The sequence below is a fragment of the Urocampus carinirostris genome, chromosome 14 (genome assembly GCF_059441175.1).
Source record: "Urocampus carinirostris isolate Australia breed hairy pipefish chromosome 14, RoL_Ucar_1.0, whole genome shotgun sequence".
NCBI classification, from domain to species: Eukaryota; Metazoa; Chordata; class Actinopteri; order Syngnathiformes; family Syngnathidae; genus Urocampus; species Urocampus carinirostris.
In genome coordinates this window covers 18,225,507-18,244,587 of record NC_142362.1, presented here as the reverse complement: position 1 = coordinate 18,244,587, position 19,081 = coordinate 18,225,507, and the positions used below count along the sequence as shown (strand labels likewise).

Genomic DNA, 19,081 nt, shown 5'->3' with positions numbered 1-19,081 from the left:
GGGGGGATGAATTTGGAGACTTCTCCTGTGGTGGCAGACACTGCCATTATTCATTTTAAAAACACTGAAATAATTCACTTAAAGTGTGCCTGACAATATATAGCCAGGCCTCAGTTAATGATTCATGAGGGCTAATCTACCTCAGCATGTTGTAATATTTGTCATGTACCGTAAGGCCGATCTTAAAATTTTCAAAAATAGTTTTATGTAGAATTCCAAGCGATATTACAGGTCATTTTCCAATCATTTTATGACCGTATTTCATTTTTTTAGATGAAATTCTATGATATAAATATTTTGTATCTGTAAAAAAAAGAGAATTTTATTACTATTGTAGATTCACTCAATAATGGCGAAATGAGTCATGTTAAAAAAAAAAAAGATTAAATCGTGATCCATAAACATTTTTTTTTTAAGAGAAAAAAGTTTTCTTGTTAAAGTGTTTTGGGGGTGGGGGGAGGGCGGGAAATCTAATTACTAAATAAAGGAATTATATGACTTAGACCAGAAGCACGCAACCTGACAAGCTTTTTCATTTGCCCTGCCAAACGAAAATGGTCAAAATATCTCATCTCATTAGCTGCACCGCTTATCCTCAGTAGGGTTGCGGGGGGGCTGGAGCCCATCCCAGCCATCTCAGGGCAGTGGGCAGGGGACACCCTGAACTGGTTGCCAGCCAATCGCAGGGCACACAGGGACAGACAACTTGCTCGCCCATTCACACCTAGGGACAATTTGGACCGGCCAATCCACCAGAATTGCATGTCTTTGGAATGTGGGAGGAAACCGGAGTGCCCGGAGGAAACCCACGCAAGCACAGGGAGAACATACAAACTCCGCACAGTAAGGCCGGTAGCTGGATTTGAAACCACGCAGGAGGTTCCCACGACCTCAGAACTGTGCCGCACACGCGCTAACCACTGCGCCGCCGTGCTGCCCCTAGTCAAAATATAATGAAAATAAATATAATAGTATATAAAGTACCACTCATAAATATGTTTTCGGTGCCAATTTTGTTCACATTGTCCCCTTGTGAATCTACAACAAAAATAATACTACAGAAATACTACCAAACTACAACAAATTTACTTCAGTCAAGGTGTCACACTAACAGACCCCATTTTGGCTATATATTGATTAGGAATCCTTTATATGGAAGCTCACTAAACAATTTAGGTTCATTGTTGAGACACTTCATAATGAAAACCCACATAAAAACTGAAATGTCCTTCAAGCACATAGAGCAATTTAATTAGGTGAGCAGTAGGGGTGGACGGAGCTATGCAAACAGCGCACCTCTCTGCTAAGCGCCGTCTGCACCGGAGGTAAACACATAAATACATTTTTACAAAAGAACTGTGCTTGCACTTTGTTTTCAAACCAATATTTATGAAAAAACATGAAGGTCAAAATGAGCCTCAGTGATCTTAAGTAAATGCGAGAGGGAGACCGTTTTTAAGTGGTATATTTGTTGATATTGGATACAGGCTCTTTGATCAAATTATCTAATGTCACACGGTGAAATAAAATGTGCTAAAAATAAGATGTTGTCTGGAGAGCGGGTTTTGCGGTTTTGCTGAAATTTGTCTTAAAATATATGGTGGTATAGCTCCCTCCTAAAAACAAAACAAAAATCGGAATCATCTTTCTATTATGACCTACCCCTAATATAGAACCTAATTTATTATTTTGCTTTATGTGAGCCTTTCAAAACCAATTGATTGAAAATGATCGCTTGAAAACAATTATTAAGAAATATAACATGTCTGCATGTATATCTATTCAAAAATGAAAACATTGAATAGGTCTCCAGGATCAGGTCCTTGGCCAAATTTTTCAACCCAATGCAGCCCGCAATTCCAGACAGTTGCCCACTGTTTTTCATTGTTGGTTTTGTGGTATTAGAATAACTCAATTTTGATTCATTTCAATTGTGTAATCGTGTACATTCATTGACCTTTATGACGTCTACACCCCCCCCCCCTTCCTTCATATGCCAGTAAATACGCAAAGGAATCTTTATTCGCTCCACAAAAAGAGCTCATTTCACAAAACGGAACAAAGACGCTGTGCTGTCCACTTGTTCGGTCTTGCTTGTTCTGTCTGCCCTTTGAAGCAGCTCCTCCATGAATAGAGAGCATTATCCCACTGCTGGACTTAGCAAGAAAGGCCCCTTTTCTGCGTAAGCAGGGGTCTTCCAACCTACGACCGCCCACAATTCCATGAACCGAGACCGCTCCTCCCTGGCCTGGGACAAACAACCATTTTTCCTCCCTTTGCCCATGTGACGGAGATCCTGGAGCCACCGGCTTTCTTTTCCGTGGCAGGAGGTGACAGGGCATGATGGATGGTGGGCGCCATTGTTGCTGAAGCTTTATTTTCGGATCAGAAAAAAATTGCATTAGGTTTATACCAGGGCTGGGCAAGGGTTTGTGCTCATAGGCTTTGTTTGATGTCTGAAATGGGCACATGGGCCATTTCCCCAACCAGACGTAAAACGTAAAATGTATCAAATTGATCTTATGAAATATTCAGAGATTAGAAATGGCTTAGTTATTGTAACATAAAATACAGTAAACCCCAGAGAAATTACATTAATTCTTTCTGAGGTGGGGAGCGTATGGTGAACTTATTGTATAGCGTGGGATAGAAACTTATGGTAATTAGCTGATCCAATTTAAACCCCTGTTTCTTCGGGTAAACACATTATAATAACAAAATAGTATATAATAGTATGTATGTTTAACATAAGTGCATATGAGTCAAGTCAAGTCATGTTTATTTGTATAGCCCTTAATCACAAAGATTCTCAAAGGGCTGCACAGACAACAGGTTATTGCCAACCACAGACTATTGTTACACCATCCCCTGATCTAAAACCTACATGAGGTCAAGGAAAAAATCAAAACCTCAACATGAGGAAAATGAAGAAACCTTGAGAAGGGACCGCACATGGGGTAATTCCCCTTCCAGAATGACCCGGCTACAATCGATGTTGCAATAACAAATAGAATAGAAGTCTGTTTTCAGACTAGATTTAAGCAGTTCCACTGAGGTTGCGGATCGAATCTCAGGGGGAAGAGCATTCCAGAGCACCGGGGCCTGAATGGAGATCGCTCTTGAACCTGCGGTTCTCTTCTTGGCTCTTGGGATCACTAATAGACCAGCATTTTCAGAGCGAGGGATATGACCAGGGTAGATAGAGGGATATTAATAATGCCCGAGCCTTCTTTTGTTGTTACCATGGTCATCATGATTTTTCCTTTACCTTTAGCATCACTGCAAGCTTTGGGACCCATAGTGAATAAAATCAGTATTGTATTTTTACAATGCACACAGGATTCTGGACTGAATGAAGAGAGAGAAAGGCATAATGGGCATTTTCACGATGCGTTGCGAACATCAATAGCAGCACAGTGTTTTACATTACGTCAACCAATAACAGACCGATAAAAAAATTTGGGGCACGCAAAATTATTTGTGGCTGATCTTATATAGTTGTAAAAATACCATAAAGATGGACCAAAAACACATTGTATTGCACACTGTAAAAAAAACATCATAAGGCGGGGGACACCATCCCCCAGGGTGTTCTGTCCTTCAGTTAGTTTACTTTTAACCTTATGTAACTTATGTAACCTCATGTGACATCTTTCTCCTATTTGCACTTAAGTTACAATCCTGAATTCTTGAAGACTTTTTTTTTACCATCCAAAAACTCACAGAGGAAAAGACTGTACTAAACTCTGTAACCTGTTGTGAAAACAAACAATCCTGCCCATAGAACGAGTGCAATACACAACAAAGACTCAGCTGAACAGCCGACCTTAACCGGTCTTGGGTCACTTAAGGTAACCCGCTCCTCACCTCGCGTTGCATCATGCGCTACAGGCTGTGGACTCCCGGGATTCGGTTGCCATGGCACTCTACTCACAGTGTTTTTCCTGGATCATCATGAGAATCAACCAGAAGATTAAAGGCAAAGACAACTTTAAGTGCATCGGCATCCTGGACATCTTTGGATTTGAGAATTTTGAGGTTAGATATACCGCATTTTGGCACTAAAATGAGTTTTTTTGTGATATATTTTTCATATATTCTGTGCCTGAGTTAGGTGTTTCAGGTCATCAACCCGATTTTATTATCACACAGAGATAACCGAAAGAAATACAAAGTACAGTTTTGAAATGTTGATTCCATTTGCTAACACACAAAAACAATAAAATACCTATCTGTATGTGAATAATGTGAAAAAGTAATACAACCCTTGTTATATCACAAAAAAACTGTGACTAACCACCGTCTTGAGAAAGCTAAGTTCAAAATTGATTGCTGCCACCTGTGTTAGATCAAGAATTCACTTAAATTGAATCTGTTAGACAAAGTGAAGTAGGCTACAAAATCACAAAAACGCAATTGACATGCCCTGATCTAAAGAAATCCCCCCAAAAAAGTTATTAAAATCTATTAGTCTGGAAAATGTCACAAAGCCATTTCCAAGACTGTTGGGCTCCAGCAAACCACTGTCAGAGCCATTATCCACAAATGGAGAAAACTGGGAACAGTGGCAAATGTTCCCAGGAGTGGTCGACTATCTAAGAATACATCAACAGTGCGACGACTGATACAAAAGAACCTCGAAAAAACATCCAAGAAACTGCAGGCCTTGTTGGCCTCAATTAGGGGCCAACATTAATAAAAAACACTGGCCAAAAATGCCATCCATGGGAGAGTTCCTAGACCTTAAACGGGCAGTTCATGTCACGATTCTGTCACTTGCCTGCTATTTGCCCTCACCTGCGCTCATATTTTCAAGCCCAGATGCCACTCGTTTCCTAATTATCATTTTCCCTGTTTAAGCACTTCATTCTCGGTCACTCTCTGTCGGTCCGTCAGCGAACCTCTGCACATGCAAGGCAAGCACTTTTTGACTCTGGCTCCCGTTTTGATTTCGACCTGTTCCTGCATCCTGCCTGATTCCGTCCCCTGTTTCCTGTATTGATCACCTGTGCCTGGCTTCCCGATCACCTCCGGTTACCTGACTTGCTTCCGATCCCGGACCACGCTTCGTTGCCCTGTCCCGGCTACCCGACTTGATTCCGATCCCCGGCCACGCTTCATTCTCCTGTCCCTGCTACCCGATTTGCTTCCGATCCATGACCACGGTTCGTTCTCCTGTCCCAGCTACCCGACTTGCCACCTGTCACCGGCCGCGAGGGCTTCCTGCTCTTCCTTTCCAGCGAACACCTGATCGCTGTCTTTTTCCTCTCACCCTGACTTCCCCGATCCCTGAATAAAGCATTGTGTGAAATGTTACGCATTTGGGTCCACTGCCTTTTTCGCTTGTGACAGTTCATGCTAGTAAATCCTCCAATATGGAAGATTTGAAACAGTTTTGCAAAGTAGACGTTTTGAAAGTAGCTTTTTGAAAGACTCATTACCAACTATCGTAAACATTTGATTTCTGTTATCGCGGCCCAAGTCGCTATTAAGTTCAGGGGGCAATTCCTTTGTAACAGGGCCATATAGGTTTTGATTTTGTATTTGAGCCTCAATAAATGGAATCAACATTTAAAAACTGCATTTTGTAATTCTGTGTGATACTAATTGGTTTGATAATCTGAAACCTTTTATACATGCAAAAAAAACACGGAAATCATAGCACTTTTCCACGGCACTATAAGACGCACTTAAGTATAAGGCGTATTGAATTAAAACTACAGTAAGGTTTAGGGTTAAACTAAAAATAATTAAGTACCATATTTGTGTAGTGCTTGATCAATCAAAATTAATGGGTGATCATAAGTGCAAAAATCGGATTGAATGTAACAGAAGTGAACCCAGATCGCAGTGAAGAGAGCGCCAGATCCTATACACCAGACTACTACGGATACAGACAACACACGAAAAGGCATTAGGTTTATGTCATCATCACATAATTTTTTAACTTCAGTGCCACAATGTTGTTGTTATCATTGGCCAAGGCGGTAAGAATATTCTCAGACACTAAATCGGTCCGTGGTACAGAAAAGCTCATGGACCATTAAAATTCAGTATGGAATCACTGACTCGCACAACAATTCTGAAATGAATGAAGAGAAAAGCATTGTGAGAAGTAATTCGGTCGTCCTGAAATATTAATAAACGCATGGCTGCATGTACTTAACAGCGTTTGTCACTTACAATGCTTAGTTTGAGCTGAGAAAAAGTGAAACAAAATTTTAAACAGACTTTTAATCACTGTTTTCTCATTTCTCTTATATTTGTATCTAGTACCATGACGAAAAATAGTGTGATAATGAGATAAGATATATTGCCTTTTCCTATGTAATCTATGTCCCTAGTGGCCAGGTGGCAGGGACTCGACGCTCATATATGCAATTGTGCTCAGCAATATATATATATATATATATATATATATATATATATATATATATATATATATATTTGTAGGCCTATTGGATTATTAGGTGCACGTTTAAATTTCTGATCAATTTTGGGTTTTTGTGTAGAAAATACAGTACATAAATAGCTGGCCTTTAAGTTAAAATCCCAGTAAAAAGGTCAGTTCTTGAAACATGATTGAAAAGACAAATTCAATGCTGAAAAGAAATCCAGAGAAGAATATGATTTTATTTTCATCACTCAGGTCAACCGCTTTGAGCAATTCAACATTAATTACGCCAACGAGAAGCTCCAAGAGTATTTCAACAAGCACATCTTCTCACTTGAGCAGCTTGAATATAACCGGTAATGTGATGTTTTCTCTCCCCACTGTCACAAGCAGAAGCTCTTTTGTTTTGTCACATGCTAGTTTTGCTTAATACCACCATTATTTACCTCTTCTCATTTATTTACGCTTGTTTCTCTATCTTTGTCCTTGCAGGGAAGGCATCCAATGGGAGGCCATCGACTGGATGGACAACGCAGAGTGTCTAGATCTAATTGAGAAGGTGCAGTGTTGCTGGAAATTACATATTTACCTCGCAAAAAAATAATTTTACCCCATTTGCAGGATATTTTGCTCATTGCTTTGCTTATCCATCCATTATCTGCACCGCTTCTCTTCAGTAGGGTCGCGGGTGTTTTGCTTATAATTTTTCCAATTATTCATTAGTGCAATTCCTCTTATTAAGTGATACTAAACCTGACAAACACAACACGGCACCTATTTACTCACAGCAAGTCATTCTATTAAGAATACAAGTAGAATAATACAATATTAGTAATTTACAACGAGGTTGTCTGCTTCCGGTGACCAAGACGATCTGGAGCCAAGATGAATCTGTCTAACAAAAAAAATTGAAAAAAAATTACAATTATATATATACTGTATATATATATATATATATATATATATATATATATATATATATACTCTATGTCTCATCTCATCTCATCAGCCGTACCGCTTATCCTCATCAGGGTCGCGGGGGGGCTGGAGCCCATCCCAGCCATCTCCGGGCAGTGGGCAGGGGACACCCTGAACTGGTTGCCAGCCAATCGTAGGGCACACAGGGACAGACAACTCATTCGCTCATTCACACCTAGGGACAATCTGGACCGGCCAATTCACCTGAAATGCATGTTTTTGGAACGTGGGAGGAAACCGGAGTGCCCGGAGGAAACCCACGCAAGCACGGGGAGAACATACAAACTCCGCACAGGAAGTCTGGAGCTGGATTTGAACCCACAACAGGTTCCCATGACATGAACTGTGCCGCACAAGCGCTAACCACTGCGCCGCCGTGCTGCCCATACTCTATGTATGTATGTATATATATACTGTATGTATAGAAAACCCTCCAATATGGGAGATTTGAAACAGAAAACAAGAAGAGTGGGAAAAAATTCCTTTTTAAAGACTCATTGCCAACTACCGTAAACATTTGATTTCCGTTATTGCTGCCATACATAGTGTATGTATGTATGTATATATATATATATATATATATATATATATACACAGGGTGGCCACAAAGTCACGCACCAATGTTAATTAAAGAAGTTATAGGTCTGCCGTCTCCAAGTAAATCAAACTGTGGCATCAAATTAAAAAATAAATATTAACATTGGTGCGTGACTTTGTGGCCAGGTAGGTAGGTAGGTAGGTTAACGCATTATAGTAAAAGCCCCAATAAGATTATATGTCCAAAGCAAAGCAGTCTGCTCATTATTGCATTTGTGAAATTAAAATTAAGTAAAAAAATTGAACTATTATTATCAATTAAGGGCATGGGCATTTTGCTACTCACTGAACACTGAAACTGATATCACAGTTGTAGCAAAATGACTGCTCCCTAAAATAGGTAAAAATTTAATGGTGCATTTGGACTAGTTGGGTCAAATAAATAATTCTGGTTGACTTGTCCCTTAATTAAACTATTTACTACATTTATTTTCTGTCAGAATTCAAGAATCAAAAATAGCCTGAAAATTACGTTAATTATTCTAATCAGTTTCAGGGTGCTGCTATTTTATCCTTTAGCACCAATGCAACCTTTATCAGAATTTCATATTGAGACCACTGAGGGATTTTGGCTAGTATTTGTCTAAAAGTCATTTTTCTTATTTTTTTTTCCACTTAAGAAAAGACTAAGTTCTACCTGCTTTCATCTCCTGGTCTTTTAGAAACTGGGCATGTTGGCTCTTATCAACGAGGAGAGCCGTTTTCCCAAAGGCACAGACTACACCCTTCTGGAGAAACTGCATAGTCGACACGCCGTGAGTGGGCACGCATATACCTATCACATTTTTAACGCCTTAGTAGACGCTAACAGATATGCACGCTATCGCGTAAAACGATCCGGGGACGCAGGGGGGGCAAAATCGCAGTTTGTGAGGTCCAACGTCAGTGCCGAGGCTCTCACGCGATCTTCTCGTCTCGCGCTCGCATGCGAAGGCAACAATGCTGAAATGTGAGCCTGATCAGCATTGTCTGCCACAAAAAAGGATTACGTAGAGCCACAAATTAAAAACTAAGGCTTGACCGATATGGGTTTTCAGGGCCGATACAGATTATTAATATTAAGACTGATATTTGGAGCGGATATTCATATATTGCTGTAAAAGCTTAAAAACTGGCGTGAGACATGTTTAATAATGGAAAAACAAACAAAGAATATTTGTTATAAATCTAAATTAAACTTTCTAAGCTCTCTGAAACATTTCACAGGAAATACATTAGAATTACAAAACAACTAACTTGACTAGTCTTTCACTTAAACCGAAAACTAACAGTGCAAAAAATACGTATGAAGGTACAGACACTTCCCAACTAACGAACGAGATAGGTTCCAGACGATCGTTCGTAAGTTGAATTTGTTTGTAAGTTGCTTAAGTGCTATATCTTTTATGTTTAAGGCTTGTATAAGTAACTTGTATTGTTTTGTATTAAAAAATAAACATTTCATAAAATAATATGCTCTACAAACATAAATAAAGTTAAAGGTAACTTGCTTTTGGAAGATGTGCTTCGAGAGGTCCTCCTCCGTGGTAAAAAGTGGCTGAAAATAAGTGTTCCTACCATTTTCTCAAATGCATCAAGCTTTCTTACTCCACATTCGTTTCGAGAGAAACGGCTTGCCTCTTCCTTACACTCTACACCAAACCTCAATATTATCAGCAGTCTTGATTCACAGTCATGTTGCGACTCAGGAGTTAGTAGAGCTGCTGCTGTTTACTCTGCTCTAACATTATTCTTCCTGCTTGAGGGGCTCTGCCCCAGGTCGCTTATCCAATAAGAAAGCGCGGGATAGGTAGTCAGAGAAAGAAGGCTAGAGAGAGGGAGGGAGGAAGAGAGGCTTGGCTGCATTTGTGCCTTAATAACCTAGTTTTAAATATAAATATAATTGGCCCGTCGATTAAATTAAATGCCGATAACAATACCCCTCAATCTCCCAACTATCTGTGCCGATAATCAGCCCACCAATAATCGGTTGACCCCTATGAACGACCTAATCTTTGGTTCTTTTATAATTATTTTGCAAGATAAAACAAAAACTATTGTATTCAATAGGATTAACATTTCCCTCCCTAGAGCAAATGTGTTATATTTTTATTAAATCATTATGATGACATCTTCATAATTCAGCTTATTTCTTAACAGTTATGTGTTCGCACTGAACATTCAATTACTGTATTGACATAATGTTTGAACTTTGTTTTATTGAAGCATAACTCGTTTGGAGATTCTCTGAACAGTTGGAAATTACAATGTTAGCCCAACACATTCATGCTTCTACATTTCCTTCCCTAGAGCAAATGTGTTATATTTTTAATAATACATTATGATGACATCTTCATAATTCAGCTTATTTCTTAACAGTTATGTATTCGCACTAAACATTCAATTACTGTATTGACATAAGGTTTAAACTTTAACTCATTTGGAGATTCTCTGAACAGTTGGAAATTACAATGTTAGCTCAAAACATTCATGCTTCTACATTGCCTCCTATAAAAATATGTGTTATTTAGGTCAAAATGATGGGTAAACCATCTTCTGTAACTGGTTCCCTTTTTTATACCACAAGTCTGGCAATTGATCAAGTGTGTGTAGACTTTTGGAATGACTACCTATATCTTCACTGTCATATTAAAAAATAACTATCTTTGAAAGTAATTATTGTTAGTTGATCATTAAAATCATCTCTCAATGGTTCTTTAAATAATTCTAAAGAGTATTTTATTTCTAAATTTGTCAATATTAAACATACTTCTTAGTTGATTTAATGTAAAAAAAGAAAGTGTTTTTTTCACATAAAAGAATATTTGACACTTTTTTCATTTTACTAGCTTTAAAGCCTTTTTTATGGTAGTATTAGAAAAAAAAACTAAATTCGATTATTTTGATATTTTTTCTCAATTAAGAAATATTTTAATTTAAATAATATCAAAAGAATATCTAAAAATGAAAAATAACCCTTATAACTTAATTTTTTTCCTATTTAAGAAATACATTTTACTAAAATAAATTAAGATATAAAATTGATATATAACAATTGTATCATGGTCCTTAATCTGAGAAGAAATAACTTTAATGTAATGATTTTGATGATTTTTCTCATTTGAGAAATATGTTTGACTAAATGACTAAAATAAATTACACAAAAAATGAAAAATTATCCCACTAGAGAAGAAAACATTCTGACAATACAATAAAAAATAAATGTGTGTGTATCCCTTGCCATTGATAGCTATATAAAGAAAGAAATGGGTAACTAAATAATTATTTTCATCTTGGTAAAATATTTGCAGTTCTTTCCATCTAATGTCATACTCATGATTCTAATATGCCATCTTTACAGTACTTTTTGAAAGAGGACCATTCTGTTTCAGAATGTGATTTTTAATTCAATTTTTTTATTTTCTTGTTAGGCAAACCAGTACTACATCAAGCCTCGAGTCACCGACCATCAGTTTGGGATTAAACACTATGCTGGAGAGGTAACACACACGCACCATGCTAAAACTTGTACGGACTAGTCCCAGGGTAGGAAACTCTCGTCCTTGAGGGCCTTTATCCTGATTTTTCCAAACGTTTCTATCCTCAAACACATCTGACTCGAAGCATTGTTTTAACGGAACACATTTTACATGAAGGCAATAATATTGGATTTCTGGAGCAATCAAAATCAATTGTGTTCATGCCCAGAGAGAAATAAATATCTGATATCATCCTCATTATTTCTTCAGGATGTCTTAATGAAGGTATTCCCAAATGGTATACAAAAGTTAATCACAAATTCCATAACATGCCAGATGTGAGGTAATTGTATGATTTTTTATTAAAATCTATATTCAGAGATCCCTTAGTGTTCGCGTTTATTGGGGACCAGAAGCACCCGCGAAAAGTGATAATTAATTATTTAATTTTTCGTTTTTTATTTTTTATTGAATGGCTGCCAGGAACATTCCTCAGTGGTGCGAATAACATCCGCTGGATTTTATTTATTCGATTTTTAAAAATGTAAAAATTCCTTTCTGCCCGCGAAGGAATGAACCAGCGATAACTGAAGCGCAAAGTAGCTACGAGTCTCTGTGTCTATTTCATTGGTATATTCCAATTATTTTCTGAGATAATGCATTTGGATGACAGCATGTCTTGTCTTTGTCATCCTGAGCTGTGACATCATCGGCGGGACATGAGCAATCTAACAAGCCTTATTGTTTTATATGTCCGTTAGTCGAAGAGGTTATGAGTGTTTTGAGCAAAGTTTTGGTAGTTTTTGGGGAGAATGCCTAAGCCTTGTGTCGCAGGTGGATGCAGTAATGGTACAACAAATGCAGAGCAGCCAAAAAGGCGCTAATTGGAAAAACAAAACGGAGGCAATGGGAGGCCACTTGGGACCGATCAACGAAAGGCAGCGGCAGCCTCGGATTAAAACGCGAAGATGACCTACTGAAAAACACCTGGTGAGCAGCGAAGCTAACCAGGAACCAAAAAATAAAAGGCAACGGCTATGATGATGAACACAAAGCCGGGCGGGTATTAACCAAGGAACACAGCAAAACCAAGGCTAACACCAGGCTAGCCAGCCAAACAACACACGGTGGGAAGCCAACGAGCACCAACCAGGATCAAACAAAAAGAGGAAAGCCCTTGGCAGCCCAGGAGCCAACAGGGAGTTAGCCAGACAAAATTATACGGACCGTGGCACACACGACAAAAAACACAAAAGGAAGCAAAGGTAAACAAGGAACGCACTCTGTAATGGGAGGAGGCAAACTTCCCCAACACAGCTTTTGGACATCGAAGCATCAAACAAAACAGTCACAAGCCCCCCAGCGATAGGGTAAGCAAAGTTCCAATTTCATCAAGCAGAAATGAGCGGTATGCAATCGCTGTTCACTACAATCGCTGTCTGTTTGGGAGCTGCATTACATATTGTGTTAACGGGATTCACAATTATGAAACGGTTGTGTTCCTTCAATGACGTCACGGCTCTAAAGGAAACAAGCCAGATGGTTCAACTTTGAGACTAAATGTTTGTAATCCCATAGTGCTAGGAGTATTTTGCAAAATGTTTGCATAATTTTGAGGAGGAAAACGACACATTCTGTTTGTGAATGGAAGGTAGACGTCTAAATGAGGCTGTTTTTTGGGGGACCAGGCCTTGACTATTCGACGTTGCTGACTTTAAAACCCCTCAATGATGTTTAGAGCGTGACATCGAGCAACAGCTAATCACATTTGTTTCGTCTAGAAGAGGAGGCAGCGCACTCGTTGGAGCAGATCAGTGTGGCAGTGAATGCAATGAGTTCATTAGCTTGATTGATTTAAATTGTCTTCTGTTCCTGAATGCACGGCTTTGTTGCGACAGGGAGCCAGCAAATGTAGGGAGGGGGAAAGCCAAGCTGCAGATTGGAGCATAAATCTAGTCAAGATATGAAAGCTGATGGGTCAAAGCCCGCTCAAGCTCACATTTTCCAGCTTTTCTGTGTTCCTCTGAGGGCTGCTCCGTCGTTTGTGTTAGTAGGATCTTTGTCATATCCGCCAAGGAAATTACTGCTGCTAATTTAATCATTTGTCCTCTGCCTTACCCTGAGGTTTCAATTTTAACACAAAGCAAAAGTCTATGTAGACATGTTCTTTAATAACAATATATATGGCACTTGCTTTGCTGTAAAGAAATATTACAAATACAAATAACCACCCATATTAAACGTATTTATCAGGAACCATAAAATATTATATATGTTTTCATTTACTTTTCTGTTCCTACGGCTAAAATGCAACAATTGTATGCGTCCATGTATAGTATAATTCTATGCTTCTCGAAAGCCACCTTCGAGCACACCTTGTAAACAGATAGGATACAGCAATGGAGTACACTTTTAAAGCAAGAGCAAACAAGCATAATACTTGGTTCAATTTGGTGAGTGACTTGTGTAGCGTTTTCTGGAGCGGTGGGTGTATTGTTGGAAGTGAAAATAGCTAAAAAGTGAAAGGAGCAGAGATTTTCGATGGCTGCTTTGAAGCGTTTGACCCCAGCTCCAAATCGGCGGCTATCCTTTCCATTGTTTTGGCGCACCTTGTCAGAGATGTTCAGTTTTTCAGATTTAGCCAGAGCTCTTGTCTCGGAGAACGAGAGGAAGTTGCTTTCGAGTGCTTTGGTCAAAAGGGCGAGGCGCGTGGTACAAGGGCATATCTTTGAGCCACTATCGGCTCACGTGTATGCGTAGCTAGGCCATCACCCTAAACTTGAATCAAATAAACTTTTATTTAATGTATGCCAAAAGGGAATTATAGAAAAATGACATCTATTGACATACTGACGTCCCCCATATTTGCCCCTCCTGATGGGATTGGTCATAAACGCCATGCATACGGTGTTATTTGTTTGTCAATAAACGATTCGTTCATATTGCTCCAATCCAGTGAACGAAAGGCAGTTCTTGAGATTGGTTTGCGTGTAAATGTACTTGTAAAGTGATGCTGTAATTCCACGAAACAAGTACTAATCTGTGGAAGTTATTCATAGTAAAAAAATCCCTGATGCACGAAGGATGCGAAAGTTGAAATGCAAAAGGGCAAGGGAATGCTATATTATTAAATTGTGTATAAGGTGCTCTTATGTATAATGCACACCCTTAATTTTTGGTTAAAGATCAGGGTCAAATTTTGTTTCACCCCTTCACAGCTCAAACTACAGCCGTTTTTGTCAATAAAGTATCTTACATTTTTGCAGGTGTATAGCATACATTGGTATGTATTTTTGTGTATTTTTAACATAATAGTTGAAGCCCTAGCTCAAACTAAGTAATGTAAGTGATGTTGTTGAATCATTCATTGACAACGTAAACTATTAACACAATACCAACATAAAATTTACAAAGTATTTATTTCTTGGCCTTTAAAGTCTGATTCATCATCGGATACCCTAGAGAGTTGTTTCCCTCATCGTGCTTTTTTGCCTATATTTAAATCTTCTCGCACGACTTTCTGTTTTTATCCATTCCCTTACATTTGTCTCTGGTAGAAAGAGTGTGTTATAAGATACAATCTAATGCTTTTTCCTATGTCATCTATTCTTTTAGTCATGTAGTCATCATTTCGCACTCTTACTGCAGCGATCCGGGTTTGATTCACATTGCATCCAATGTTAAGCAATTGTGGTTGGTCAGCACTATTTTTGAATGAATAATCATTGCACAAATATGTAATATACTATCCTAAAACCTTGTGTTTAAAGCGCACCCAATCTTTGAGTTCTTTTTTAGTTTCTAATAATCTTCATTTCACCTCTCAAAATGTTTGTTCTTTTTTTTTTCTCTCAACTTGTCAAAATTATTGATGACAATAATGTATGTCCATATGTCTTTCTTTCCATTCCGTCTAATCACCAACCTACTTGTACAATTATGCCGTCAAACTTCGAGCAGTTGACAAATGAGTGTAATCAAATCAACCAATCGTTAAAGCAACACGTACAAACAGAACTCCTTTCTATGTGAATCCTTTTCGGTATAGATCGTATGGCTTCCCCTTTGAGCCAAGCGGTAGACTCAGGAGAGAATGTGCATTTGTTATTGGATTATGTTGCCTGCCCACACTTTTTCGATCTCAATCGAGATTTTTTTCAAAACCTACTGTAAAATAAGGATTTTACTGTGATGCCTTGAATTTACCTTAAGCCTCAGTGTGTATTACTGTTAAGAGTTGGATAAAAATACTACATTACACAATTTGCGACCCTATTTAAAGAAGCTGACATGTTTAACCACCATTTTGCAACTATGGAAGCCCAGATAACGATTTTTTGCTAAGGTATCTTTGTCCCGGTAGTGCTTTTTGCTCTTAACAAAGCCCCTTACCTTCCACAGATTAGCCCTACATTTGATGGTTATCCCTGTCATTCTGGCAGCTTTGAGGGTTTTTTTTTTTCACTTTTTCTTTCTCTAGCCACTTGGTTGTAGGCAATGCCTCGCCGCTAGCCTCTCTTTGCTGCTCAGTGTAAATAAAGCTTGCTTTGTCCTTCGATGTCACTCGCCTACACTTGCTGAGTTTATGACTTATGGTCCTGACGTTTGACAAATTATGCTTTGCCCATGCAATCTTTTATCATAGTTAGTCATTTACGCAGGCTCTGACCAACTCCACTTAGTGGCTCTTTTCAGCCGTTTTAATCAGAGTGCACATGCTTTAGCTCCATTCAAAGCTACAACAATCTCTAGATGTGAATTCAATTTGTTTTATTACTGCAGCCAATCAACAAATATATAAATGAGGTATGAACGTGAATTATTTTTCAGTTCAGGTAAAAATATGTGTTGGAATAATCACCTTTATTTCAATCCAAGCATTTTACTGTGGTTCTGTAAGTAAGAGGCAGTGGAATGCCATGTTGCCAAGGCCCGACTAAACTCAACATGTGACTGCATTAACACACATGAGCCGCTCCTCTTTTAATTTGGCTCAATCTGGAATTCACAAGCTTGCATTCTACATTTTACATGTACTTTTGATTTGCGTGACACTTAGACATGCACAAGTTAATTTCTGTATAATATGTATATTAATGCAAAACAAAGGAATTCAAGATTTATTGATGACTGTCTAGAAATGCATGGAAAAAACAACCTCTCCTAATAATTTAAGAATAGTGAGAAAAAAAAGATTATAGTCAGCTTATGCTGTTTTGCCCGTTCTTCCCCAAATGTAAAAAATGTGATTTTTTTTTTCCCTTTTTAGGTCCTGTATGATGCACGTGGCATCCTGGAGAAGAACAGGGACACCTTTAGAGATGACATACTGTTCATTCTCAAAGATAGCAGGTAAACTTTATTTTACACTTTCATATGCTATAGATGCTATTCACTGCCTCCCATAGTCCAGCGGGAAATCACAGAAAGGTCAGATTACAGACGCTCTAAAAGTTTTTCTTCCACATGTGTAATTCATGCACAGATCATATGTGGATTAGGCATATTCCAACTAAGTGGCTTGGTTAATATTTGTGTCCGCAGGCTGGACTTCATTTATGACCTCTTTGAGCGAGTGGGTAGCAGGAATGGAGATGAGACAATGAAGATGGGCACGGCGCGCCGCAAGCCTACTGTCAGCTCTCAGTTCAGGGTGGGTACGGATGTATGGATGGATAAATGGCACAAATAATAGCTATCTATCATGTCGAGCTAAGGCACAACGTTCATAGAAGATTTCCGTACATTTTTTTAAATGATTAAATTGTCAAGACATGCTTTGAATCTTAGGGCCCGGTCACACAGCCTTTCACGGGCGTATCGAGGCTGAATCACGGCCAGAATTTTCTGCCCGTGAAGCAAACGCTGTTGGACGCTTTGAGATCGCGATACAGACGAGATACAGCCGTGCTTTACACGCGGCAAGAAATTCACACGCGGTTGGCCGCGCGAAAAAGTTTTGCGCTGCTCAAAACTTTAGACCACGGGTAACCGCGGGCGGCACACGTGGTACACAGGAGGTAATGACGCGGTACAGACGCGGAACGACGTGCTACGGCCGTGGCCAGGGCGTGGTTACACGCGGGTAGGACGCGAAATTTTAGCGGGTAATCGCGGGTGGAGCACGGTCATAGCACGTTTGTTCTGCGCCTGTATCGCGGTGTTATCACGTGAATTAGCGTGTGTAATGCGTGTGACGGTCAAACGCCTTTCTCCGCGTATATACAGCGCGATTTGCCAAGCACACATCAGTTGTGCTCGAGACGTCAAGGGGTGAACATGGATCCCCGTCACCGTAGTGACCTCGTCTTAATCCATTTTTATTTCTTGACATTTCTTTTCATTTCAGATTCAGATTTACTTTATTGTCATTCGTGTACACGTGTATACAGAACGAAATGTCGATACATCTGACCCGCACAGTTTCTTTGAACGTCAGCCGGGATAGATAAGATTAACCATGTCTTCCTCAGAAGCGCTTGATGTCTGGATGATCTCATATCCATCAAAAAAAACTGCGATCGTATCTTAATCTGCAGTTCGAGCCGACTTTGTGCGCCATCAAAACTGAGTCGAAGACTGGATCTTATGGCCGACGTGTAAAAAACCGTTGCGAGCCGATGCAGCCGCAGCCGAACAGGGGCGCCGCCATGATGAATTTTCATAACAAGATAATAAAATAAAAATGAAAAACTATTACAATAATAACATATTGGCTTCTTCTTCGGTGCCATAGCTTGAAATCTTTATCTTCACGGGACTGTGTCTTGAGCGGTTATGATTTCTACAGCCCGGCTCGGCAGCTTTTATACCCGTGGTCCACACGCGGAAAGGACGTGGAACTGACGGGATGAGGAACCAAAACAGTCGCCGGCGTCTGTTTAGCGGGCATACCACGGATGAACAGCGGGTTGGCCAATTTTGCGCATTTTCTACCGCGGGCAACCACGGGCAAAAAAATTGCTAAATTTTACCCGCGATACAGACGCAAAAGGCTGTGTGACCGGGCCTTTAAGATTATCTCAAATACTGTTAAAAATAATAAATCAATAAATTACTATATTTTCAAGTAGTTTTCTGGTAAAATATAAAAATGTGAAAATTTGCCATATTTGTTGCCATCGAGATCAATGTTTTATTTAATTAATTAATTAATTTATGTATTCATTTGTTTTTGGGTTGTGTAAGCTCCAAAGGTTGTGGCTCTAATGTTAACTTTTTATGATTAAATTGCCAACACTGGTCTATAGGCTAAAATTAGAAATACAATAATAATGGAATAAATGCTATATTTAAGAATTGTTTCTGGTAAAGTAAGAAAAAGCCTGAATAATTTGCTATATAATTGAGGAACAAAATATTTCTTTTTTTGTTTTCTGGGTTAAAAACTTCTGGGTTAAAAACAAGGTCTTAAGTTTTGTTTACAAGCATTATGTTGGACTCTTATAACATTGGTAAAATGGCGGCGCCCTCTGTTGGCTGCGGCTGCATCGGCTCGCTACAACGGGTCAGGTGTATCGACATTTCGTTCTGTGTACATTGTTACAAAGAATGACAATACAAAGGAAATTATTACTCTAACCCTTCTCTAACCCCCTGTGGTCGTCAAAATTTTGGGATGGGAATTGTAACTTGTTCTTTTATTATGCAGTTA

General features: G+C 39.0%; 1 protein-coding gene across 1 annotated transcript in view; it reads left to right on the top strand.

The window, feature by feature from the left end:
• LOC148352840 (unconventional myosin-X-like) overlaps positions 1 to 19,081 on the top strand; it is an 80,310-nt gene that overhangs the window by 4,577 nt on the left and 56,652 nt on the right. Inside the window, exons 5-11 of the mRNA XM_088352330.1 lie at positions 3,892 to 4,038; positions 6,650 to 6,750; positions 6,887 to 6,953; positions 8,632 to 8,724; positions 11,380 to 11,448; positions 16,697 to 16,779; positions 16,972 to 17,080. Of these exons, the coding sequence (XP_088208456.1) occupies positions 3,892 to 4,038; positions 6,650 to 6,750; positions 6,887 to 6,953; positions 8,632 to 8,724; positions 11,380 to 11,448; positions 16,697 to 16,779; positions 16,972 to 17,080 (669 nt within the window). The remainder of the gene's footprint in view (positions 1 to 3,891; positions 4,039 to 6,649; positions 6,751 to 6,886; positions 6,954 to 8,631; positions 8,725 to 11,379; positions 11,449 to 16,696; positions 16,780 to 16,971; positions 17,081 to 19,081) is intronic.